At 39.6% G+C, this 27844-nt stretch overlaps 1 protein-coding gene across 1 annotated transcript; it reads right to left on the bottom strand.

The window, feature by feature from the left end:
* Window positions 1–70: 70 nt before the first annotated feature.
* txnrd2.2 (thioredoxin reductase 2, tandem duplicate 2) lies at window positions 71–27457 on the bottom strand. The gene is made up of 17 exons (XM_084729093.1): window positions 27354–27457; window positions 26403–26468; window positions 25923–25979; window positions 25680–25824; window positions 25126–25200; window positions 23257–23335; window positions 22546–22608; window positions 22163–22233; window positions 17187–17206; window positions 16300–16391; window positions 15650–15824; window positions 7852–7988; window positions 5885–5980; window positions 5012–5104; window positions 3314–3385; window positions 2409–2506; window positions 71–1683 (listed from the first exon to the last, which is right to left on the bottom strand). Exons 1-17 carry the CDS (start codon window positions 27427–27429, stop codon window positions 1554–1556), a joined length of 1545 nt encoding a protein of 514 aa, XP_084585219.1. The 5' UTR covers window positions 27430–27457; the 3' UTR covers window positions 71–1553.
* Between the last annotated feature and the right edge of the window lie 387 nt (window positions 27458–27844).

Genomic DNA, 27844 nt, shown 5'->3' with positions numbered 1-27844 from the left:
CGAGTGATAGAGTCAAGCTGTTCCTGCTGAGCGGAGGTCAGGGTCCTTCAGTCAGCACCTCGGCCCTGAACAGAGCACACAGGAATCCCCCTTCCCTCCCTAACCGGGGCTCAAACTCGGCTCCCTCTTCTCTGGCCCGGCTCCAAATAAACCTGGTACCTCTTTCTCTTTTTCCTCTCTCCATCTCCTGGCACACTGTCACTCCCCTCATCGGAATCATTAATCAGACCGGGCAGATTAGACTTCAAATAAAAATAAACGACGCCCAGCAGCCTCCTCTTTAAGTCCCCTGATTTCTGTAGCAACCCGCTTTTATTGACAGTCCTCCTCCCTCTCCTCCTTCTTTACTTAATGAACCCAAGATGTCCAACACAGCCAGCAGGTTGAATATTTGAACACTTTGGCAACCTGTGGGGATCCATTACTGTTTTATTGATATAAACAACTCATCTTATCTTCAAGGGTGATGACTCTTTAGGCCTAACCTGCCATCCATGTAAATACACAACAGATAACCCTTATCAGTTTGGCACCAGTAAAGCCAGCCTGCTTGCAAACGTCTTCCAAAAGCACATATCTTTTATAGGGATTAAAGGGATTAAGTGTGCAACCTGAAAGTATTCAGGCTTATGTTTTATCCAGTGACTGCTTTATCCTGTCCTCCACTCTTGGCTAAAATAAAAAAGGGGCTGAATTGGAGGGCAATAGTGCCACCTTTGGGTGAAGCTCAGTAGTGCAGTTACAGCAGAGCTCTCACAGCTCTGTTATCAGTGGCCTGTGCTGTGGCGTCCACACAGCTCCTGACGGCACGTTTGTAGCTCCACTGTATTATTTTGTGCAGTGGGATGGAGAAGGGGCATGGGAGGAAAAAGTAAAAGGTCTGCTCGGCCCTAAACAAGCTGGGGCCCCCTGGCCAGGTCTGAGCTGGCTGACTGACAGGCGGCCCGCCGACTGTTTGTGTGTGTCCATGGGAAATGGGGCGGTGTCGCTGCGGCGACTGCCCCAGGGCTATCCATCAGTGTCACTGGGGGGTGGGTTTGTGGGGGTGTATGGTATGTGTCACCTCCAAGACTAATGGACAGGAAGTACAGCCAGAGAAACAACAATATTTGCAGAATATATATTCAGAAAAACGTTTGGGCTCGGTCCACGGTTCTCGTACGATTTCAACAAAAACCCTGAGTGCGGGCTGTAATCCTGATTGATGAGCCTGTTTATTTAAAAGATGTTCGCTCTGCGGCCAGAGCTCTCACTAACCTGATCTATAGCTCTGTGTTTTCACAGCATACACTCACAAACTGTTTGTATGTGGGATAATCATAGGCTTCGTTATCACATGACATGTGAGTGACACAAACCTGAGCAACCAGTGATGATCTGCAGGACTGGCTTATGAAGAGAGTTCAGAAAGCACTGTGAAACTGGGGGCCATTTTGGTGCCGTAAAGAAGGAGAGGGACGAGGACAAAGAGCAGGATAAACCCAGGTTAACGTTTTTTTTTTACTGCCACAGAGGAACCCTGTGTGCTCATTAGTGTTCAGAGACCGAGGTGCTTAACCTCAGCAGCCGGTTACCGTGGCGTCCAAGCCAGAGCGCTTCGTGATGTTGACCTTGACCACCTCCTCGGCACAGGTTGGGTGGATGCCTACGGTCTGCAACAGGTGGGAATACGTTGCTCCACACCTGAGACACACACAGACAGAGAGGACAGTCAAGTTGGACTAACCTGAAAGTTGGAATAACATGCAGAACAATCTACAGCTTAATTCACTTTTATCCTTATTGCTGTTTAAATCTTTATATTTTATATTTCACGTCCAGATGTTCTTGTTTTAATTGATTCATTCACTTTAACTTTTTTATTTATTCTTAAGGTTTTATTGGCACTTTTATTATTTTTAGTTTTTATCACCACTTTTATCTAAGTTTCTCATTGGTGGTTCCTCTGTGTGGTGTGTATCTTATTTTGTGTCTGCTGAGGACCTGAGAAAGGACACAGCTATAAACTGTATCTGTGTATGTATAATTTCATTAAGGCAGTTCAATGTTTACATAACACTTTTTAAAATCAGGAGTTAATTATACATTTCAAAATGACAAAAAAGGGCCTGAGGGCCAGAAGCAGACATCAAACCAAAGTGCCAGTCATCAGATGCTCTTAATGACATAATATATTAAAATAAAACTGACAAAAGGAAGGAAAACACCACAACTCCTAAAAATATAGATTTTTATTGTGCTGTTGTCTAAAAAGTCATCGGGGACAGTCAAATACTACAAAATGATCCCATTCTGCAGATCTAAGTGATTTTGAGAGAGTTAAAACACATCAACTCTAATATTTGTTGAACACCAACATGAATATCAACTTTACGTGAAATAAAATACAGGATATATATCAAACTTACTGGAGGCCTAAAGCAAAGCCTTGTGTGACTTCTCCAGCGTTTGGACCTGTGAAATGCAGACCCAGGATCTTCTGGTCTCCACCCCGCTCACATATCACCTGAAGAGGTAAAAAACAAACTGAACTTAAGTCAAGGTGGTGTTAGTGGTAGCTGTGTACCATGGTGTGAAATTAAGTCTTCAAAATGTAAACATGTACCAGCCACTGGCAGATCAATGTTCAAAATTCACCAGTCACTCAATGGTAAATCATTATTTTTTGTGTGAAATTTACCAGTCACTTCAATATTTTACCATTATTTGGCTGGTGTTAATTTCCCACAATACTACACTTGTGGATCCCAAAGCTGACTCACTAGACCACAGATGAACAAATCAAGGTGGGCAGGATTGCTGAAGTTCATTCATTGGACCATAGAAATATATATACATAGACAATGCACTGACCACTTTGACCACTGCCGTGATATTTCAACATTGCCGCTATACTGAACCAAGCAAACCTGGCCTGTGAACAAATACAAGTTAATGGGGGAGCTGCGATTTTTCTGAATAAAACATTTATGTAACATTCTTCGTAGAGTTGGAATTTTTTCTCTAACTTACTCCACAAAGATCATGAACCCTTCAATATAAAAGTGATTGTCCAATATGGCGGCGATGTTGATGAGCGATCCAAAGGTAGTATCTACATATATTGCTATGACTCAGACTATTTTAATTACTTTCATGTCAGTTCAGGCCCTGCTACTCCTGTTCTTCAACTACATGCACAAAAAACAGCACCTCTCCACAAACATATTTTACAAAGAACTAAGTTATGCATACTGTGTATTAAGTGCCAACAAAAATGGTTCAAAAGTAAGAAAAAAACAAAATAAAACTCATGTCTGCAATGCAGCCATACCTTAAGGTAACACTGGTTAGCATCTCGCTCTGCAACAGTGAATTCCAGAGGCTTGTAGAAAGCATGGTAGACCTACACAGAGGAAAAAAAACAGGACAAAATAATATAAACAGGAGAAATGATAAGATAGTATTATTATGATCCTCAAATCTCAGCAGTTATATTTTGTGTTCTGCCTTTAGTCAATCCATATTTCACACTGGTCTTTGGTTTAAGCAGCAGAGCTTACTAAAGTGCAAAAAAGCAGTGATGATGATCCCTTCTTGAGCACATTTTGCAAATTGATGTATTCACTTCAGAATAGCAATTAAAATAACATATATGTTATAAACAATAGCATTTACAGATAATACAGCATACCTAAAGAAAGAATTAGTTTTACAAATTAAAAGTACATAAATGTTAGAGATGGACTTTTTAACAATAGCGTAAGACAAAATAATTCATTACATTTTTTAGGAGATCATGGCCCCCAAATTACAAACTGAATTTTGTTTATTTATAACCACATTCTGGTTCTAAAGATTATCTATTGCTATCAATGCGACTGCAACAACTTTTGAGCACTGATTCAAACACACTGTGTAAAATCTGAATAAAAACATATCTCTGCTTGCTCATGATAGTGATTGATTTCAACCTCCGCACTGAAAACGTGTGTGCAGTGCGTTTTATTCTGCAGGCGAACGTGCCGACACAAGTTGCGAGGGCCGTGCAGCTGTCGGGGGCCGGTGCCGCAGCTCCTCCTCAGATCTCAGCGCGCCTGTCATCACCCCATACACACCTCAATCAGGCCTCCTGCTCGCCCGTCAGTCACAGCCAGGAGCCCCACCTCGCCGGCTAAACCGTTTATCAGCGGCCTCGTGCAGGTGTTGGCTAGCATCTGGCACGCCGCTCATGTACGCGAGCACGTAAAATACAGAGCGGCTCGTTGCTACATTGTATACTTATGTCAATGTTTGTTTATGGGTTATGGAACATTGTCTCTTTTATGCAGGTTGATGGCAGCAACAAGCTACAAACACTGCCTGAGTTACCTCTTTTGTGCATGTAACCATTAATTTATCGGTCAAGAAACATAATAACTCATAATAAAAAAATGTTACAGTCACTTGTGGACCAGTGCTACAGCAGTTCTATGTTATATACTGAGATTAATGACTTAACTCTAACTAGTTTGGGTTAACTTAGGTTGATTCAAAGTATGAATTATCTATTAAACATGATTAATACAACTTGCTTAAATAGGTTAATTTTACAGTGAGTAAACTGAGAATTTTTACAGACCGCTAACAAAGTAGCCTTCTACACAGAAAATATGATTTATCATCAGTTTGTATCTCAAAATTTAAGCACCCAAACACCAATGCTTATTTTTTAATATATAAATTTTAAAAAGATATTTCTTCATACCATATGCCAAAAGTTTATATTATATATGCCTCTCAATAAGGGCTCTTCTATTTAATGTGGGCCTTCCTGGTGTATAACTAAAAAGTTTAGAACTTATTTTTCTACTACTATATTTTAGAAGAAACTACCACAAATCCTGTTTTTTTTTAAATTATATTTTAACTTCAAATGAGGACACATGAAGGGTTTTCATTCAAAATACTACAGATTGTTGGAAATATTAACAGCTGGACGCTCACTGTTTACAGCTGTATTGTTATGACACACCCACTACTTCAGTCTTACCTCTATGCCGTCTTTTCCGTGCCTCTTCTCAGCCTCCTCCTCGGACAGACCCACACAGCCGTATTCGAGGGGGGTGAACACTGTGGTGGGCACCTGACACAAACACACAAACACACAAACACAGACACAAAATCGATTAGTTGTTTGAGAGAAAATTCAGCAACCATTACAATATTTAAATATTCTTTTTGTTCACTTTTGAAGCAAAATGCCAAACCATTCTTTAGCTCCAGTTTGAGGATTTGGCATTTTTTTCTTTAGGTGTAAACATGAAATGATTACCAGCTTCACAGTAAAGTTTCTGTTTTAAATTGTAATGATCAATAAAAGTGTGTATGACTGACGTGCTTTGAAAATCTCACAGTAATACTGTCCAGCATCAACTACAGTCACCCAGACACAGGCAGAAGACAACTGATCACCTTGGACTTTAATAAATTATAATTAAGAATTTTCACAATTTTCTGACATCATATTAACCAAATAATTATCATATTAATGAGTCAATCATGAAAATAATTTTAAGTTGGAAGGGTTTTTTGACTGTTTCTGAACTTTAATCATGTCTGAATAAGTTACATCATGAAGTAATGATTACTTTTGCTGAGCATTTCAATACCATGGTGGGAAATTCAAAAGAGTAAACAAATATCAATAAATCATGTTGGTATGTCTGTGTCATGACTCATCCTGAGGAGAGGCCTGTGGTACAGTAAGATGTGTGAGTTTATCAGAGACTCCAACCACAGAACTCCGGTGACGCTTATAATTAGCCTCGAATTAAGCAGAAAACAACAGGCTGAAAAAGCCACACAGACACAAGGTGTGGAAAGATGGAGGGAAATCATCAGTTTCTGTGGGTGTGTGTCTTACATTGTCGTAGTTCATGAGCTCAGTGCTTTGACCAGCCAGTCTGCGGGCGAGGAGCTTTCCCGCTTTAATGGCCGTTGGGGTCAATTCAGGACGACCCTAAGAGAAGAGACAATTGAATTTACTTCATTATTTCTGTCCCTCAAACAGACCTATGTCTAGCAGACACAAATGATTTAAGGATTTGTTGTTGCCAAGTAACAGAAGTCTGAAGTTGAAAGTTTTATTGCCAACATTTCTGACTACACACACAGGAAGCCAGTGGAGAAACGATGTAAATACAAACACACAGACAAGGTGGAAACAGTGACAGACATAACTGACAAGCGCTAAACATTTAAACCGTTCGGCACACTTAAAGAAAAATCTCTGCTTCTTTGTTTTTGCCTTTATTGTTCTGGATGTGTGCCAAAACAACAAACACATACTCTTGGATACAGACACACATGCATCTACATCAGAATGGTGCAGGAAAGAGTAGAGCTGCAGGGCAATTCTAAAGGCATGACTAAAACCTGTTAAATTACTGCCGCACATCCTGTTCTCCAAAACATCTCCTGCACCTCTGCATGTATGTGGATGTGTGCTCTGGTATTCCAGTAACTGTCGGTTGTCATCGAAATGCATTTCTTGGCACACTTTTCTAAGAAGGAAAAAAAAACTCAACAAAGCACTGGACAAATTGAGATACAAACACTCCAAAAGAAAGAATTAAAAAAAAGCCTCCTTGCTGCTGTGAAAAGCTGACAGACAGACTGGGGTGAGGTACGACTCATCAAAGCAAACTGTCAATCAAAGAGAGAGTGTGTGTGTGTCATGAGGCCTGGGAGGCAGGAAGGAAACACACAGCTGGTCGTAGTGAAAAAACAACACACTGACATTACATGCAGCAGGTAGAACTAGTATTAACATGGCTGGTTCAGCTTGGAACAAATAGTGGCAATGCCAACGATTATATGAAAGCTGGTTAAACTATTCTCACTTATTACTCAGTCTTCTGCCAAAAACTAACTGGTAGATAAAAAGTACTGTATGTATACACAAACAATTGTCATTTCAAAGCAAACCTCATTTTTTGGCAACGGGACAGGTTAACATTTCAATTCTCTTTTACACACTGGGTTTGAATTAGGTCAGAAGAACAGAAAAAGAAATATTCAAAGAAATAAAATGTTGATTTTACAATTATTGTGCTTTTTACACATAAAGCGATGAGATGTGGGAGACCTCAGGCTTTAGGGCAGTTAAGCTGGAAAATCTAAGAGTTTATCCAGTTCTTCACATCTGATATAAAAAAATCATTTTGACCCAAATTCAAATGAAACTTATTTACATAACTATGTAGTGTTTTTTCAGCTGTGACTGTCTACAACAGGCCTATGCAATTACTTTTGTCAAGGGCTAGATTTTAAAAAAATGCCAAGGGGCCGGATGTTCACATTTCCTACGTCTGACCTGTAACCTCAGGAATTTAAATGTGTAAAACAATGCACCTTTTTACTTTCTCCACTTCACAATTGGAAAATAAGCATTATGCACAAAAGAACATAACAATCCACCACTGCAATCCTTCATTAGAATTTTTTTTTTTAAACCACAGTGTTGCATTGTTGTGTTTGCAACATCTTTTTTCATTCAGTCTGACTCTCACTGCTTAAAACATCCTGAGTTAAAATCTTTTACAATAGAAAGCATCTCTTTGCACAAAACAACAGACACGAATGGGCTAATAAGCCTACTAATAAAATGTATTAAACTATGTAAGTACCCATGAAATGAAACTGTAGGTTATTTATATAAAATCATAGTGATATGCTTTTTTCATATTTGGAAATGATAAAAAAGGCTGGATTGAGTTCGTAAAAGGGCTGGATTCTGGATTCAGCACACCGGCTGCCATTTGCACAGGCCTGACCTATGTCATCTGGGCTGTTTCTGCTGTCAGTGTGGTGTCTGTTGACAACACCTACCTCACCGATGTCACCAAAAGCATAGATGTTTGGCACCGAGGTGGATTCGTCAGTGCCCACAACTATCTTCCCCGTCTCCTTGTTGAGTTGCACACCAACCTTGTCCAGGCCCAGAGCTTTGGTTTCAGGGGCTCTGCCTGAGTTCAATGGAGGGAAACAACACAAGGAGAATATTACATTACAGCTCCGGAGAGACAGAGGTACAGGAGAGGAGAGAGGCTCTCTGTACAGTGTTCATAACACATTCTGCTGAGGTTGTAAGTTCACCACTGCCCACCCAACACAAAAAAACCTTACTCAAGAATTACGTTAGTTATCAAAAAATAAACACTGCAAAGAGGAGGGTTATCTGTACAGTGTTCCTAACACCACAGTAGCATGCAGCTAGAGCACTAAAAGTGAGGACTGACTAAAACAATACAGTTCCCCAATTCCCCTTCATGGTTGAAATCTGTGATAAACTTCTGCAATGAAAGCTCCCAAACTCTACCTTCAAGAATTACCAAAAAAATAAAGAACTGACTGCTTCATCAGATATTGCTGAAACAAACAACAATTATTAAAACAACAAGACTAAGAGTGTACAGTCATGATAACAGCTCTGTGAAGCTGTACTTGCATACAGCATTGATTTGACCTCAATGCTAACATGGTCACTGTGCTAACATTGTGATGGTTAGCAGGAATAATGTTCACTAGCTTAGTTTAGTCTACTAACACGCTAACATTTGCTAATTAGCACAAAACTGAACTGAAGCCAATGGGAATGTCAGTAGTTTAACAGGTATTTAGTCCTAAAGCAACTGACAACTTATAGCAAGGAATTTAATATTATTTGCCATTACACTGTCAAAACAACTCAAAATGTCAGTGCAGCTTACAACAATAGATTTTTTGCCCCATGCAAACTCTTAAGTTAAAAAAGTAAAGGTAAGTAAAAGTAAATTAACTTAACAAAAGATTAATGGCTGGTAAAACTTTTTCAAAACTTCAGATTCAATGATCCATTGCAGCAAGCAGTAAGAGAAATTTTGAGTTCTCTCAGTGTCTCCGTTTTTACAGTGTATGAGACTAATCACAAATCCTACAACAATTTCATAGGTTTTTTCCGAACAGCCCTCAATTGTATGCAGTCATCAAACCTTTGAGAAGCCCTGCTCTAGAAATCTTGACTGTCAACATCAGCATAGTGCTAGAGGAAAAGTCAGAGGAACACCAAAGTCTTGAAGATTCATCTTTATGGGACCCAACAGTTGTTTAGATATTTCAGTCTGAGCCAAAGTGGTGGACTGACCTTCTCATTCCTACAGCCATTTGCCAGTATCATCCTTCTAAATACGACAATTTGCTGCTTTTATATCATCATGAAATGAATGTCTCTTCATGGACAAAACAGGAAAATTACTATTCAACAACAACCAGCTAAAATCTTAAAACATCAGTCCTAGTGTTGGCCTTAGAATAAAAATGAAGGACAAACCCTAATTTAGAATTCTGTAATTGCAAAACAACATCTGGCCAGCTGAGAGAGCACAAGAGGAGGAGAAGCTGATGAGCAGCTGGGAATTGGTATCCCATCGACCCCTGAGACACCCCAAGGTGTGATTCCTGACACTTCCTGGGGGACGGCTGACTGATGCTGTCGACACCGAGTCTCTACGGTGATGGTGCGTGGACCACTAGCTCCCCCGCTCCTCTCCATAGTTCCTCACAACCTGTCCGGGTAGCATAATAAACACCAAGCCCTGAGCTACCCATGTAGATGCTATCGGACAGCAAAAATAACAAACCCCCGAGACCCTTTTTCCTGGCTGGAGCCGAAGAACAACGTCCTCCCCCTCTTCTCAGACTGGTGGGGGGGCTACTGGGACCGGTCTAGTACTCCACAGCATGGGTGGCTGAAGGCGATGGACAGCACAGAGAAGGAGGAGAGAGGGGAAGTCGGGCATTCATGACCAATTCCCAAAAGCAAGACGTCTAAATATTTTCATGTCCTATATGTCCACATTCTCTAGTTGGCATAATTCTAATCCTTGTGAGCTGTAGTGGAATTAGCATTTGCATTTTTCTGTAGGGCTGCAACTAACAATTATTTTTTTGTCGATTAATCTGTCAGTCATTTTCTTGATTAATCAATAAGTTGTTTGGTCATTGGTGGTTCATTTAATAGTTGACAACTAATATCAGAACAACAACAACAACAATAATAATAATAATGATGATATCAATCAACAAAACTCCATATGTTAGGATCTGACTGGTAAGTATAGACTTTCTCTTTTTATTTCTGGCCTTCCTGTCTGCAGCTCCAGTCACTGCTGTACTGTAGCAGCGACCCACAGCCCCATTGTACGGCGAGGACATAACAACAGTCGGCTGGCTGATAAGGGACTTGGTTGGAGCTGAGACACATGCGCGCACACACACACACACACATACACTGTGGTCCAACAGATAGGCCAATCTGAACAAAGCCTGTTGTGTCATTAAGAGGAAGCCTCTAGACTGTTAGGCTAATAAGCCACAACAACCCTCCACAAGTTGAAATGAGAGACACTTATCTGATCAATCAAATGAACAAAGACAAAAGGGACTGTTTGTCTTGGGGGACTAGATTGTGCAGACTGCCAAAGATTGATTATGTGCTCTATTTCAGGCCAAAAAACATTTTAAGATGCAAATCAATAAAGCGCTCAGTAGCTGTAGAAAATACTGGTAGCGTTTTTGCGTAATGAAAGGTGTCAAGAGAATGAAAAAAGTTCTGAAAACTCATTGCATTACATGAATTTGACAGATTGGTATGTTTTACTGTCATCACTGTTCCATACTTGTAACTTGTGCTTTCAGCTTGCTTTTAATTTATCACAGTATTATTCTCTTAACCAGTGACAGAGCTTTCTTCACCACTGCATACACAAGCATTGTAGACCTTGTTTTAAGGACCTCAAACCTATTTTCAAAATCACAATAAGTGATGGGAACCTGCAACAACACACTATTTTCTTCAACAGTTAGAGCAGGTTGATTCTGTCATAGGACAGATTTCTATGTTTGTGCTTCTCTCACTGGTTCAGAGTGGGTGTGGCTCAGTTGGAAAAGGGTGATGTCGTGTACTTCCATCCAAACAAATCACACCCACACAGTCCTGTGTACTCAATGATAAAAGGTTAGTGATGTGCAGGTCCCAAACCCACAAACCCGCTGGTGGCGTGGGTTTGGGCCTCTGATCACTTCTCTGCTCCAAGCAGCAGGATCAGCCTCTTGGAAATCGCTGCGGCCCTTGTGTTACTATATTAGGTACAGTTAGTGAACTGTGGTTTGCGTTCAAGTTGTTGATTACTGTATATTTTTTGTGGGCTGAGCAGTGTGGAACAGCTCTCATATTGGGTTGAGTGAGGGTGGGACTAACCTGTGCATCACTTATTTGTTCAAACTTAAACTGACTATTTTTATTCAGGGCACAATATGTATTTTTTGTCTAATACTAAAATATTTAAAACCAAAATTTCAGCAGCTTTAAAAAGTGGTCAGATCAAGTCTAGCAGTTGATTTTAAAATGGATAATACAATTTTATGTTTTAATACTGAGTAAGACAGATAGAAGGTAAATAAGACATTTAAACACAGACTCATACAGTGAATGAGAAAGAAAAGGGACAATATTTTCAAAATAAATCTTGCAATGAGATCACACCAGCTGTGCCGTCCGTCAACTTGCTGACGTTCCAACCCATGAGTACTTAGTAGTCATTATTACAAGAGACAGACCACACCCAAACCAAACCTGTCCTTCATTTTGATCTCACCATACACCTGTAAGGTTCTGTGACTGCATCTTGCATGGTTGTGAAGCTACCTTGTTGACAAAATCTGTCTACAGACAAACAGACACCTGGCAAAGCACTCTTAACCACTTCTGTGGTTTGTTTCAGGCACAAACACGTGTGCTACGATATGATTACAGAAATGCTTGAAGTCACGGGAAGTCTGGGCAGCTCAGTTCCCATGTATGAAAGCTGTGAGTCCTCTGCAGTGGCTGTGGTTTCGACTCTGCATGTGGCCCTTTGCTGCATGCCATTTCCTGTCAAATCTTCAGTTGTCCTATCAATTAAAGGCATAAAAAGCTCAAAAAAGTCACCCCTCAATTTGATAAGTAACAAGAAAACAGCACTGTGCTATGCTTCAGCCAGTATTTGGTTTCGAAGGCCAATACTGCTACAATATTTTGGAAAAAATATTCAGTGACTAACAGTAACCATGTTCTTTCCCAGAATCCACCTCTATAATTGGAATAATATAAAACTATTCTTGGTCACTTTGGTTTCCTTATTGCACAATTGCAAACTCACTGCAAAAGACAGATCGAGAGACAGACGGGAAACACGCAGGGATGTCATCAATAACTTATAAAACCAAGACAGGCAAATGTCCTTTTAAAAAAATGGGGAAATGTTTTGAAATGAGTACTGCAGAGTGCAGTGAACAGACGAGGAAGACTAATGTGCCCACTGTCCGCATGCAGACAGGAAGTGTGGAAATGTTCTGTTTCCTGGTGTGTTTCTGCGGGCACACCTGGACAGGGGAGCGGCCATGAGGCCAGGAAGGAGCAGGGGAAAGGTGGAGGGAGGCAGGGCCGTGGAGAAGGATGTGGCAGACAGTGGTGATACTGTCCCCCCGGTCCCCTCTGGCCTTTAATAACTCCACAGAGGCCTGGGACCCTGCCTGGCCCCTAGTGTAAGGTCACAGTAAAAAGGAAGTGGCCTTGTACTCATAACTCCTGCATGTTCACATCAAAGAGCAGAGGCCACGTTCTTACTGGTTCTCACTAAACTGTCTGGGAACAAAAGCTGCCGGGGATGTAGCCCGATCCTCCAAGGTCTTAGCTGGTAGCACTAACACAAGAATACCGCTGCTGGTGTTACGGAAATTTCAGGAAACACTTTTAATATGTAATGTCTCGATAAATAAAGGAACTTAAAGAGGCAGTTCACCTTAAAATATAAAAATACACCATCTTCCTCTCACTTGTTGTGCTATTTATCCATCTTGATTGTTCTAGTATGAGTTGCACAGTTTTGGAGATATTGGCCAAAGACATGTCTGCAAGGTACAAAATAAACTGTCCACAAGTGAATGTTGAAATTTTACCAACCACTAAATAGATTATTATTGTTTTTTGGCTGGTGAAGGAAGCAAATATATCAGCCACTTGCATACTTTTCCGGCATTTGGATACCAAAAATGTTTGGGTAGGAGTGCTGCCTGGACTCAAAACCAGTTTGTTTGAAGTGCTCTTTGGATAGGGGCATAAGTGTACAAAAACTTCCCAAAAGACTTCAAGTTTCTCTCTTTTAAAACTAGTAAAATACCTTAATTCATGTCACGGACATGACGTTAGACCTTTAAATATTCATTAGGAACAATGGCTTGATGCTGAAACACAGAGTTTGGTCATTTCAAGGTCTAATAAGATGATCATGCCATGACAATAAAGGCATTTTAACTGTAGGGATATTTGTGTATAGATGGAAGACACATTTGAAAACCTTGAAATCAATGTCTCCTTGTAGAAATACTTAAGGACTACTTGTTTCCCAACGACAGAAAGAAAGTGGTTCCTACATGAAACTGCAGACAACAATGTGTGTGGATTTTCTTGAGTAACTGGGTCATGAGTTCTGGAAAGAGGCACTGCTGTTCAGATGTTTCATTTTTTAGGTGCTTTGAGCACCACAAAGTAAGTGGCATCCACTTCCTGTACATTTGAGAGAAGGCAGATCTCTCTATGGTCAATATCTCCAAAACTCAGCAGCTCACACCAAAACAATCTAGATGGATAAATAGCACTACAGAAGAGGAAAAAGTTTTGATTTGGGGATGAATTGTAATAGTAATTTGCTGCATTTAATGGAAAATGTAATGTGAAAGAGGCTAAAAATAGGCTAAAATACTATGTTTTGTGCACTGAGGATTGCAGAAGAAAATAATTTACATGGCTGGTTTTGCTGGATCCCAAAATGTCCCAAAGTGCTGATTTTGTGTGAGAACTCACATTCAAATGAATACAGGAAACATAAGGGCTGCAGCGTCTCACATGTCTCACAATACCTACTGATACATGCACTCAATGCAAATGTCATTCTCACCCACAAACCTCACGCAGACACAATGTGGGAATTGAACCACAGGAGGGAAGAACAAACGTCATCTCAGCTGCAGGGTCACACACATCCTTGTTTCTGTCACACGCACAGAGCAAGAGAGGACCCTCACCCCCTGTCTCCCTCCCACAACACTCACATGAAGCCAGACAGTCTGGTGAAGTAGGCACTGGAAAAGCCTGGTAGTCAGATTTTCAGAAGCACTGCCCTGTCACAAATAAACCAACAGCAGTAGACGGATGTTCCCTCCATTGTTACTCATTCTGCTGCTGGAACAAGAGAAGTCAAATGACAGAATAGAGAATGGATAGATGAGGAGGAGGAGGAGGGCTGGCGGTAATGGCAGGCAGAGGGCCGCGGGCAGGGATGGCAGTGACAGATGCGGGGTTGGTTTCCGCAGGGCTGGCACGGGCAGGAAGGCTCAGAGAGGGAGAACAAAGAGGGGAACGTGGTGACCCTGCGCCGGGGTGCATCCTGCCCTGTCCTGGCCCTCTCCAACTAGAGAGCCAGAGAGCCAGCGGTGGGTGATTAACACTTCCCCTGGCCATTCTCACTCCCATCACTCAGGCTTTATTACTTTGTTTTCAGCCTTGATTCCTCTGCTATCTGCTGACAATGCACTCTATTGAGGATGACAATGAAATTGATGGTGGCAGAGAGAACAATCATACCAGTGTTTTATTTCAGGGAGATACATGGGAATTTATATGGCTGGTGTATTACATGGAATTTAAAATAAGGGATAAAGAGTTCATTACTGCATTATGGAGCTACAGCTAACCATCACTTTTATTACCAAATAATCTGCCAATCATTTCCTAGACTGTCTGAAAATAATGAAAAATCTCCATCCCAGTTTCTCAAAGTCCAAGGTGATGTCTCCAGATGTTTTGTTGTGTCAGTCAAAAACCCAAAGATTTTTGGTTTAATATGATATAAAACAGAGCAAAGCAGAAAACTCCATATTTGAGAGGCTAAAAATGTATTTTCTGCCATTTTTGCATAAAAACTACTTAAATGATTAACTGATAATCAAAACAGTTCATGTATTAATTCACTATCCATGTCGTATCTGGTTAATGTTGATGTGGCAAGGTGCCTTCATAATTCAAAGGAATGTACCCGACTAAATAATTCAGGCTAAAGCATCTGGGGGAAGTTCAAGTCAAGTTCAAAATCAATCCAGACACATCCAAGTCAAGATCCATCCATTTGACAGTTTTCCTTTCAAACCTGTGTTAACAGTGTTTTAGTCAAGGTGTGAGACTGTGCCTGACTGTCTTTATTTGTTCTAAGTCCTGGATTTTCTCAGGCCAAACTTGATATTCTAGTGTTTTTGCTTTTTTGTGACTCAGAGGTTTTGGAGTGTAAGATGTACAGGGTTTTTTTTGGCAGAATATGTCTGAAATTTAATATAATATTCATGTCACGAAAGCCTACACACTGGTCTGACCTGTGTCAAAGTTTCACGTCTAAAGCCTTGGCATCTCCTCTACTCACGTGACATAATGAGCCTCCATCACTTTTGTTGTCCATTTAAACCTGACCCCTCTGACCTCCATGAGGAGGGGGTGAGAGGGATTCTTTAAGCATATTTATTAAATATTAAATTATCTCATGATCACACACAGACTCACCAACTGCCCATAACACAGAGTCGTAGGTGTCACTGTGTTCGTTGCCTGTATGAGTGTCCGTCCAGGTCACCTGCAGAGCTCCTGAGGAGAGTTTGTCCACTCTCTTTGGGGCACACTTCCACGCAAACTTGGTCCCATAAGCCTCCATGTAGTCTGTCACTAGACCTGCCATTTGCTGCACAAACCAAAAGAGAATATCCATATTCAACCATAACGATACATAATATGGATTTTTGTTCAGGTGATACGGATAATTTCCTGCTTCTTATGATGATAAGATAGTAGTTTATGTACACCTGATACAAAGGCTAAGAAGTAGTGAGTATCTAACTGACATTCCTATCACAGTTCTAACTTTTCAAATGTTTATTTTTTTCTAGTAAAGTTCATCAAAAAACTTCACAAATGTACTTTGCCTTTTACAAACTATTTGCCTAAGAATTCAGATGAACTAATGTGAAAGAATCTGTTAAATCAGATATTATTTTAACCAATATTTATTGACTAGAATTCAATCACCAACAATAAAATATGATAATAAAAATTTCCCATTGTTTGCCGCAGTATTTACTGTGCATCCCTATTCAACCATGACAAAAATCACTATCTTGATTGCCAAAATATTCTGACTGTAGCTGAGAGAGCAATACCTGATCAAACCCCCGGAGGGCGATGCTGCGAACCATCACTGTGGTGTCCAAGCCAATGCCGGTCAGGAAGCCTGCACACTCCAGAGCCACATCTGAGCCAGCAGGTTGAGAATTACAATGTTTTTGCATGTACTGTAGCACATGATGTGTGGCCAGACCCGACACTTTTGCACAACAAGACACAAGCTACAACAGAAGGGAAATCACAGCCGTGCAGCAGCATATAAACAATATAATGTTTGTTTTGCCCTGATTTACCAAATAGCTTCCACATGATGTGTTTTAGACTGAAAACTTATCTGAATGGTCTCAGTGGAAAACTACAGATATGGCACCTCAAGTTTGAAACAAGAGTTATTCAGAAATACTTTATGAGGAGGGAGGAAGAAAATGGAAAGATGGGAAAGGTTTATTGTAGCTGAAGGCTGCCAAAAAATTGGATTTAACTAAAAGAACACTAAGTGTAGACTTATGATAATTTTCTTTTGTAATTGCATTGAGAGGTTATCAGGTTTTCCATATATGATGATATAAATTTACCTATATGATCAATCAAGTTTTTTTTTCCCCTCAATGTTTTGTGAATGATTTAGGTTGTTAGGCCAGCTGACATAAATTGTGAGGATATACCAAGTATGTGTGTGCATATCTATCAGGGTGTATAAGTTTTATGTTGTATTTTAATGTGACTGTGGTATTGTTTTTATTGTTTTGCTTATTTTTTTGTGTCAAGTTTTTGTCAAATAAAGACTAAAAAAGAAATACCTTTTGAAACAGATGTGATGCCAATGTTATTATATTATGTGAATAACTTAACTATTTCACTACTCATCGGTGGACTGCACACAGGGGCTCCATTTACAGCCTTTCAGGCGGACAAAGGATACAGCTGGCTCCAACCACAAGTCTGCAAAACACACAAAAAGAGAAGCTCTTAGACAAACCAATAACACAATAAAAATACATCTCATCATTTGTGCGGCACACTTTGGCCAAATAAAATAAAGCAAGTCCAAAGTTGAAAAGGTTTAAGCCTTGAATTAGAGAGGCGATGAGTTACAAAACTTCATAACCTCAGAGGGAGGTGTGAAGAAAATGTAGAAAACGGGGACAGGAAAGTGCTCTGTGTGGGTGTACTTGCAGTTTCAGTGTGTATGTCTTGTGTGTGGTCCAGGTGAATCACACTTGTAATCCAGCCTTGAGATCAGTGGCGTTGAGGAGGGCTAATTGCCAGTGTTTAGTCTAATCCCTGCAGATGAAGAGTGCCATGTTCAGGGCTCAAATCCACACATCAGCTGGCTGAGTGACGCTCATCACCCGCATGGATGAGGCCCTTCCCTGCCTTGTTTTTACCTCTCCAAACCAGGCCTCCTTACCTCAGGTCTGCTCCACTTGACAGCTCGGGCCGCCTGCGGCACATCCTGCCCCTGTCCATGCTAACACTATCCACTAAAAGCCCCGGTGCCCACGCTCTCTGTGTCTGTGCAATGCACAGCTGCACTTAGCACATATTGTGAAGTGGCTTAAAGAAGATTAGGCAAAGAGCTTTAGCTTGATTCTACACTTTCATCACTGAGAAATCGTCTCCTCTCCCCTCGCCCGTCTTCCTTCTCATTGTACACTGGTCTGGAGTCTATACAGCTGCTGCATTTTTCAACTGAAGCATGATGCTATTAGCTCCTTCACAACCTGTCTGACCCCTTCAACAACGGTGACATATAGAAAGCATGCAGGCAATAAACAGAAGCAAAGGCGGAGTGAAAAAGTTCCTCCATTTGTGTCCTTTAGGAAAGCTGTTGTATTACTCTTCAAAGGAAAAGATCTGAAGCACCAACTCTTAATCAATGGCTGAACGGCCTCTTAAGCTGCCTCATCATGGAAAAACTGACGGCTACTACAGACAATCCAAAAAATATGGGGACACCTAAGTTACCTGACTAATCATTTGCTAACTTTCTGATGAAGAAATGTAGCTCTGGTGATGTGCATCTGTTCTGTAATGTTTTTGTGTCCATATTTTTGTGGATAAAACATGAAAAGCAACAAATATATTAAAACAAAAATGAAAGGTCTGCCAGCTTCCATATGCAAGTGCAGCATGTGTAAACTCTTGAAACACAGGGGACATCAATCAGTATATTATCTTACACTAAACAATGCGTACACTTTTGCATTGCCTCAGGGGAATCTAATCCGGCAGTCTTGCTTTCACAATTGTATTTTCAAGAGTAGGAAAGCCTGTTCGGCATACAGTATCTTCAAGTTATCAGCTGCACAAAAATCTAGCCACATTAATCAATTTTCTGTCCCCCGTTTTGATTTTCATCCATGTCTCAAACAAAGTGCCAAATGCTGGATTAAGGGAAATATCACAGGCATGAAACGGGCAAAACTATATGTGTGTCTAATGAAGGTATCCACTGGGAAAATGAGAAAAGGGGGGCTGTCTGGTCCACATGTGGGGTTAAGATCTCATACGACAAATTCAGAGTTACACGCATGTCGCCATGGATAACTTCAGACCCCTTTACATAGAAACTGAGACTTTCAATGAGAACTTTACATTTTTGTGAGAAAAACCACTGAAATAGTATTTATATCACGACAGACAACATTACTATAAAAACACAAGACTAAACCTGAAATATGACCAAAATAGTTACGTTAGTGGTGCCTCTGAGAGGAAAGTGGAAATATTAATCTCTCTTTATATTAATTACCGCATACTGTATTTAAACAAACTGGAACACACCCAGATAGTCTGAAGGGGATGACTCTTAACTGGCTGACATAAGGCTTACATGAAAAGCATTTATTAGACCTCTATATCGTGCTAAATTATGAGCAGGTTATTATAAATCTCTGTAAAATCTGTAGATTTAGCAGATTCATTTGACAAGTACATGATAATTCTTCCAATGTTTTCTTTACTTTTCTTTGGCTTCCTAAAGAATTCTGGATATTTTTTTTTACGTTTTCATGTGTAATTCATAAACTTTTCAATAAAAGGGGAATGCAATGTTTTTTGTTTTGTTTTTACAGAAAATATATTTTATTTTATAAATTTTATGTGTTACACTAGCTTATACTACTTTTCATTCTGGACTATTTCCTGGTCAGGTGCACAAGTTCCTCACAGTCTACCTTTTGTGTTTTTTAGGTTGATATTATGTTACTTTAAACAATTGCCAGGCAAATGTATTTCTATTATTACTGAGTTTCTATTTCGTCTGAACTTTATTTCTTTTGATGCATTAATCTGCCTATCAGGAGAGAGGTACAGTATTTGTGTGGCTACCCTGCTGTGCAGCCTGTTATGCCAGAGTGAACCATGTATTTTTCTCATGTAGATGGTTTTTTTTTTCGTCTAAGATTCTGCACCACTACTGTACCAAATATACTTTCATGTTGAGACCATGTAGGCTGGCATGAGACATTCTGTTAAACAGTTTCTGGTATTATACAGACTGCATGTATGAAAAAGAGACCCTGTGCATGTTTTGTTTCTCTACAATTGCTGGGAAGTTATGCCACAGCCATCTGTGGTGCTTTGCAATAAACTGCTGAAAGATATTCTCAGGAAGTGTGTTCCCTGTCCACTCTACAACACAACGCAGAGTTAGACCCTCATGCTGCTCCAGCTCATTTGAGTACTAGTTTCTCCCTCGACCAGTATCACAGTCCTGCTGGCACGTGCTCACTGCTTTCTCCTGATAGTATGATGATGGCAGCTGCCTCTGGGCTTCATCCCTGCGGCCAGATCTGTCACTCAGGTGTGTGTGTGCGCGCTCCAAGATCCATTAGACACCCATCACTCGGCTGGTCCCCCTCCCACACTAGCCCCGCCGGCAGAAAACAGCCTCTCGGACCTCACCTGCACGGCTGACAGCTCGGCAACACAACATCATCTCCGGCTGGAGTGTGTGTACGTTTTAGTGCCCTTATAGAGGAAGCTAAAGCTAATGCTAACCTCTCACAGCCTGCAGGGAGGTCGAGGACTCCACTAACCATCACTCTCTTACATCAAAGGACTTCCTGAGCTCAAGTGGATAATTCTGCTGCATTCATACAAAGCTGTGTTGTTGAATGGGTGAATGCTGCAGTGGTAATTGTTTAAGGATGGTCACAGTGCATTCACGCTCATTTGTTGACTATGAATGATTTTGTATTGCCACCAGGTGGTCAAAAACATGAATAGCATACATGTTACTACACATATACTACACTGGAATACCAAACATTTTGGAATTAAAATAACAGAGGAACTAACAGTCCTCAAAAAGATTTTAAAAAATGAAATTAAGTGCTGCATTCCATTTGCCAAAAACAGAAGCTCTAATCATCATCAGCCAAAACAGAAAAAAATTAATTAAAAACAATTAAAAACACCATATCCCAGGTGCAGACAGCCTAAATATATATGAAGCTTAAATATCAGAATCATTATTTCCGCTTATCTGTCACCATGAAGCAAACAACAACCACAGCCCAGGTACGCCACAACCACTAGTCACCGTCTGCATGTTGTGCCAAGAGGAAACATCAGGGAAGGACCAATTAACCAGGCGATGACAGCGGCTAAATGGCTGGATTAAAGGGCTTGTTCTGTAAAGGTCAGGATGCACGCCGCTAATCTGAATCATGAGGCGAAGACAGGCTGACAGGAAGGGAGAAAAACAAACTGCATGTCACTGATGAATGATTACAGTGCGTGACAGTGGGACGTGTCGTGTCAGCGAGCAAGGTAAGTGCGGTGAGTTAGAGCCAGGCATTAATACTGCAGAGGTTAGAGGTTTCCCTTCTGGCTCATTGTATAGAGAAAAATGCCAACAATCCTACACACACTAAAATGTAATCAAGGCTGATGTTATTATTTTGGGACTAAAGCGGTGGCAAAATATTTGTGATGTTCACCAACTTAAATTTTGAGAGTTTTCATGTAAAAAGAAAAAATACAGAATATGAATGGAACTGTTGCACCCCGACTATTAGGTTTGGGAGTATTCTGATCAATATAACTCAGTCTGACCTGTCTTAAGTTGGTCTTTTTGATGTTCCTATAAAATCAAATATTTTTAATATCATCAGAAGTTAGATGCACTCTTTCCAGCACCAATCAGGAAGCAGCAAACTGGGTAGTTACTTTGGTAACAGCTGAAAAACTTCACTCACACAGTAGATGGTGAATTCATGGTTTTATGTGTCAGTGTTCAGGGTGTTTCTGATCTTATTTTAGTCAGAATTCTTCATTTCTGAAATGGTTTACCTTTCATTCCCACAATCTTCTCACACTAAAACAGCAGGTGACAAAATCTCAAATGTTAAGATTGTACATAAATACAGGGATTAGGGATTATACTGATGCCTATTTGAGAAAAACACTGCCAACATATGACGCCCTTTATCTTGTGCTTGTAGAGTTATGTCTTTTTATGTGTCATATTTCTTTCAAGGGAGTTTAGCATAATGTTTCCCTAAAGAGTGCAGAGAGCTTTAGTTTAATTCAAATGTTGTGGGAAACACAAAGCAACTGCCAAAGTATGATAAGTTTGACTGATGTTAGCTATTGGTGTGTTTAATAGTTTAATAAATGTGTGTACTGATTACTGGCAGTGACTGATCAGGCTAATTATCAGCTAATTGTATTCTGTTTCTAACTGTAGTCAGCAGTAAATGGTTGCTCTTTGTCTGTGTTTATCCATCACTGCTAAAAGTACAGTACACAATGAAAAACAACTATATCATATAGTACTATAAAACTGATATATAGTAGGAAATGGTGCATTAAGGTACACAGGTCGCACCCCCACTTTTCACCATAACTAGCCACCCATGTGTGAGTGTAGGTGGAGGGTTGCCTCACGTTTTCCCGGGCGACTTTTTCAGCCAGAAGATGTCGTCACTGGTGATGCCATGCTCCATTGCTCCAGGGATCTGTACCAAGAGTTAAAAGCTTTGAAAAGAACTATCCAAGCAACTATCAACAGACCTATCAATGATGTTCAACACAACCAACAGTTTGCTCTCTAAAACCTGCAGCCTGTGTGTTAAGGCTTGTATGCGTGCCAGAGAGTAATGGCTTCAAACCGCATTGTACATCACCTCAGCGGTTTGGGCTACTCTGTTGCCACAGGGTGTCTCTTTTCTCATTTGTTTGTCTACCTGGTAACCAATCAACCACACAACACCTGCTGGCAGAGAAAAAGCGAAACATCTTTGGGGAATGACGATGGCAACATTACGCACATTTGTGGGGTACTTGGGTCGTCCCCCTGTGGCGATCACAATGTTCTTGGCAGTCAGGATCGTCTGTTCAGTATGAGAGAGGAGAGAAATGTGAAGTAACAGCCTTTGTTCATATCCTTCAGAAAACAAGGAAATGTCAAATGAAAGCAAGTGGTCTCCACAGTATTCTGCATGAAGGTGATGATGGAAACACTTTGAAATTACTAGAACAAGGAACAGCAAGATTCCAAAGTTGACTGAATTTAAAGTTGCACAATTTGATTACTGGGTAGCAGAAAAAAAAGTATATAAACATAAAAGCACTTAAATGCACAATTTATAATGTACTAATAAGAAAAAAAACTGTAAAAAGAACGATAGCAAAATAGTATTTATATTAAGGAACAGAATAATTATAAATATGTACACAAGGGAAGTCTACACAACCATACAGAGGGATGCAATAATATCACACAGTTTATACATGATAACATGCTTAACAGAGGTTTCATGTTATAACTTGATACTGATCCTTTTTCTCTTTGCCTGATGTTGCAGTCACACTTCCATAGATACATCATCAACTACATTTAAAAAAAGCATGTGAAATAAAGTAAATCATACATTTCTTGACTGCATTCTCAATAACTGAAAGCTAGTGATGAGTTTGGGACTGACAGAACGCATGACTGAACGTGTGAATAAATGTCTTATTGTGAATTATCAGCCCACCTCTTTCCCCGCTTTAGTTAATCCTTTAACAGTGTGCTCATCCACCAGGCTTCCTTTCATGTTCAGATACTTCACCTTCCTGAAACACAGACAATAAACAGCTGGTTGTTCCCGGCGGTGCTCTAACCTGCTGTAGTAGCGCACATCACATACAGTTACTGTTGTCGACTTTCTCATAAACTCGTGATCTCATACTCTCTGCACTTCATCCTTTTAATCTGCTGAAACAGAAGGTAACTATTGCACTGCTAGAATAGGTGTTAAGCTGCATCTATTTATGGATCACTATCATACATACTGAGCATCTGGAACAAGAGTGAATTATTCTGGTTTCACAAGTTATTATGAACATTTTTAATTTTGTCTTGCTTTGTTTGGTTTCTACAGTGAAAGCACGTGATATAAATCCAGTGTAATATTAACATTAACAGTACAAAAACATTTTGGATGAAGATGCAAGAGCCAGGAGTTTTGCATTTTAATTGTTTTTTTTTTAAAAATACAAAATGGATTTTGACCTTTTTTTAAAAAAAATGTAAATTCAACATAAAGTAAGCTGTGCTGTTACAATTTAGAGATTTCATTGCAAAAACACTTGATTGGAATGGATTGTGAAGCAAAATTAAATATCAATCACTTTTAAGTTTAATCCACTTCCTTTAATTTAAAGTGTGATTTTCAGCTTTGATTGTAATTAATCAAGTGTGAAAAATTCAACATGTTCAAGACAAAGACACTCTTAGTTACACAAATCTCTTTACCCACAAGTGCTATTTTAAATTTTCATGTGCCAACTGTTAAGCACCATCCACACCAATAGAACTTAATTGCTTGCAGGAAAGACTAAGTTAATTATTACTGATTAAAAATGGGACAGTCATTTAACATCTGTGCTCCATTTTATTATATTCCTAATTAATACACTTGTGTAAAATGACTGCTTTGCACTGTGGTTAACAATGCCGCTGTTATGAGAGCCTATCGCGGCTAATTGTTAATTAAAAGTAAATTAAATCATATTAGGAGCATTACTTATATGCTGAGTCCAAGGAAAGGATGTCACTGGTTTGAAAACTTGTTAGGTTAAGCTTGGGCACATTCGCACAGAGGTTAACACCTGTTTGCCCTCCAGCCAGACACTCAATCAACATGTGGTCTCTGACTCTCAATCCTTCAGCTGTGTACCAACAGACATGTACAGCCTTCAGCAAGACCTCATGTCATATAAATAAAGTAAAGGTTACAGAAAAACAGGCCTAAATGTAAATATTACATTACTTCACAGACAGTCTATTTTTATAAAGGAAAATTATTAGCATGGAAAAAGAAGGAAACAAAGCTAGAGTGAGAGAATAGGTGTGACATGATAAGTGGGTAACAGGGGTTGGTTTTAAAAGCCTCATAAACACCAAATTAGATCAAGAATATACATTTTTAGTCTTGGCAGGATATAATCATTTAGACTGGGGACATAACAATATATTGAATATCACAATATTACAATAAAAGATGTCTGTTCTGGACGATGATGATATCTATTGACTGCTGCAGTGAAACTGCACATTCAGAATTTAAGCATTCATCGCTAAAGATAATCAGGTCAGTTTTTTGCATTGCATGCATTTTTCTTTGTTTTAAAATATCACATTCCATATTGTATCTTAAACTTATTATTATGGTATTATGGTACCTGGATGTTTGGTATGATCACATGCCTAACTTAGACTGTAACAGAACATAAAGACGAGCTAAACCACCCTCAAATTAAAAGGATGTAGTGACTCCTGAAACCCTGACTTTAAATCCACTATTAAATGAAACATCACAGAAATAAGTCTAAATAAACCAAGCACAACCGGTGTCACTTACTTGTCCTGGAGCTGAACTCTGTGACCCCAGTTCAGAGACCTGACGTGGTTCTGAACAGCCTCTGCCATGGTGGCCCTGGAAAACACACCAGAGGTAAAACTATAAACAGAGCCGACCACTGCATTCCTGAACAGACTGACGGAGGAATAGATGCTTAATGCTGTGTTTGCTCAAAGGCATAATAATACTCAGACACCACATGTTCAAATTACAGTTTGACAAGCCATAATTTTTAGCTAATTATTTGGCTCATCAGGGAACCATGAATGCAATTTTCATTATACTCAGTTTTTGTTTTTTTGCATTATAATCTTTAAGGCTGCTTTTCTTTTGTCATTTTAAAGATTCATGCTCAATCTGACTTGTGAGCAGACTTTAAGACATTAAAAATAAATCTCATTGCCATTAAAGAATTAATTTTCTAACCAGAAGTAGTGTCTTTGTCCTGCTGCTATGATGTCACTAGGTGGTGCTGTTTAGCTACTCATAAGCATTTGCTTACTTTTCCCTTCAGCTGATAAGAAACTTAAAGGAGACATTTTAAATTGACCCACCAGTCATGGCAGATTGGCTCTGGGATCTGCCAGCCGTACTTCTTAGCATCTTTGACTGCAGTGCCGAGTAGAGCAGCCTGGTGCATGAGCTTCTTAGGAATACAGCCGACATTTACACATGTGCCACCGAGACCCCACTTTGTGCCTGTTCAGAAAAGCATTTACAGTGGACTCAACAATGGTAAATCTTCAGACAACAAATATTATTTTTTATAACAATAGGTTCAGGAAAATGTGTTTTACCTTTAACAGATGGCTCCACATAATCTAAAACTGCAACTTTCTGTCCCACCTGTGCCGCTGCAAAGATGGATAAAATGTAAGTAAAACATTAGACAAAAAATAAAATCTCTGTGCAAAGCATATATACCCAAATTAGAGCCTGAACGATACTGGATTTTAGGAACTGTTGCTGATACAACACAACAAAAAGTTTCTCTAACTCTAAAAAAAATTTAGAATACAAAAATACAGATATTTGCAGTGTTTTCTAAAATGTAGTTCTCAAACATTTATGACAAATACGTGCAATAAAGACAGGATATTTTACACTTTAGTAAATAATAAACTATTGTCCAAGAGAAAAAAAAATCATACTGGCATTTATCGGAGGACATATGCTGATATCAATATGGACCAGTATGGACTGTGATAGCCCAATAATATATTGGTCGAGTTGTCACCCAAACATTAAGGAACAACAGACACTGCAAAAGATCTCACCTTCTTTGGAACATGCAAGGCCTCCTGAACCACCACCAACAACCACCAGGTCATAGTCATACTTCCCTGTATGAATATAATAGATAATAAATAGTAGACATATTACAACTGATGTAAACAATATGGGTATGAACCATATGATATGTTGCAGTTACCTCATTATAAAAGCCTTTTGTGTCATATATCAACCCACCTCCTCTGTGGAGATAAGCTCAGTAAACTCCACCCAAACTTCCGCCAGTTTAATAGACAGTGTTGCCACACTGACATGAAACAGTCGGGGTGTAGACACAGATGTCACCAATGATACTAGTGTAGGGCCTGTTCCGTTTAGTGAAGGAGAGTCTTTCCAGTGAGCCAGTATGCACAATAGCAGCACCTTGACTCTGACATGAACTGAGCCTTTATTAGTATCATGAGTAACACCTGTGTTTATCATACTATTTCATGTCCAAATGGCTGCGGTGAAGGTTTATTAATGCACCTAATTTACACTCACACTTTAACACCATCTATTCTCCAAAAATATGTAAGGCCTTAGCAAGCAGAATAAGGAGTAGATGTTTTATTTAACTAATGAAGGTTGATTGTTGCTGTTGCTGTTTTTTGGTCTGCTGAATTCCAAGTAATACAAGTTTTAGCACAGAAAGGAAACAGCGTTTTGATGGTTAATATGACTAAGAAGCGTAATACGGCTAACGACAAAGATGCGTATTCAAATGTAGTGGTTTTATCAGACTGTGAGATGACCTGTGAGGCCCAGGGCACCAGCTAAAATGTAATGTGCCGTAATTAACAGGCTAAAAATAAGCAGCAGATCCAGCAGAGTCAGAGCAGCGTTGTTGGTTTGTGAGTCTGTCCGCTGAAACAAACATCTATTAACACGAAATATTGACCGGAGCCCGTTTTCTTCTCTGTATCTACACAAAATATACACACATAAAGTGTTACCTGTTAGGTTTCTTGTCAAAACATGCAAACAATTAGTCCTTTTCCACCGGTGTCTGCCCCTGCAGAAGGCAGCCATATTGTTATTATGAAAGGACCCACGTTGGTCTGTGATGGCTAGAGAATTGCCTGAACAGAAATGGGCCGTATACAATTGCATCAAAATTACTTAACCCTCACTTTTTTCAACAGGATATTAAATAAAATGTCTCCATAAATTATATATTATTCATATTTGATAAAAAAATAAAATCTTTACAAATATAATGGAATAATTATTTGATTTAATGCAAATTAGTTTATTAATGCATTTTATGCATGTAGAACATACATGAAAATGATGTCATTTTTGTAACATTAACAAACTCAACATTTTCCCAAGTATTACATGTAAATAAGATGAAGGAAATGTACAAAGTGCTAATATGACCTTCTTGTTTTCTCACTGCGATCAAATGTATCATCCCTTCCTGAAAATAACAAAATTACCTGGA

Source organism: Lutjanus erythropterus, chromosome 10, assembly GCF_056507025.1.
Source record: "Lutjanus erythropterus isolate fLutEry1 chromosome 10, fLutEry1.hap2, whole genome shotgun sequence".
NCBI classification, from domain to species: domain Eukaryota; kingdom Metazoa; phylum Chordata; class Actinopteri; order Lutjaniformes; family Lutjanidae; genus Lutjanus; species Lutjanus erythropterus.
Note: the sequence above shows the minus strand (reverse complement) of the source record. Positions and strands in the feature narration are given on the sequence as shown.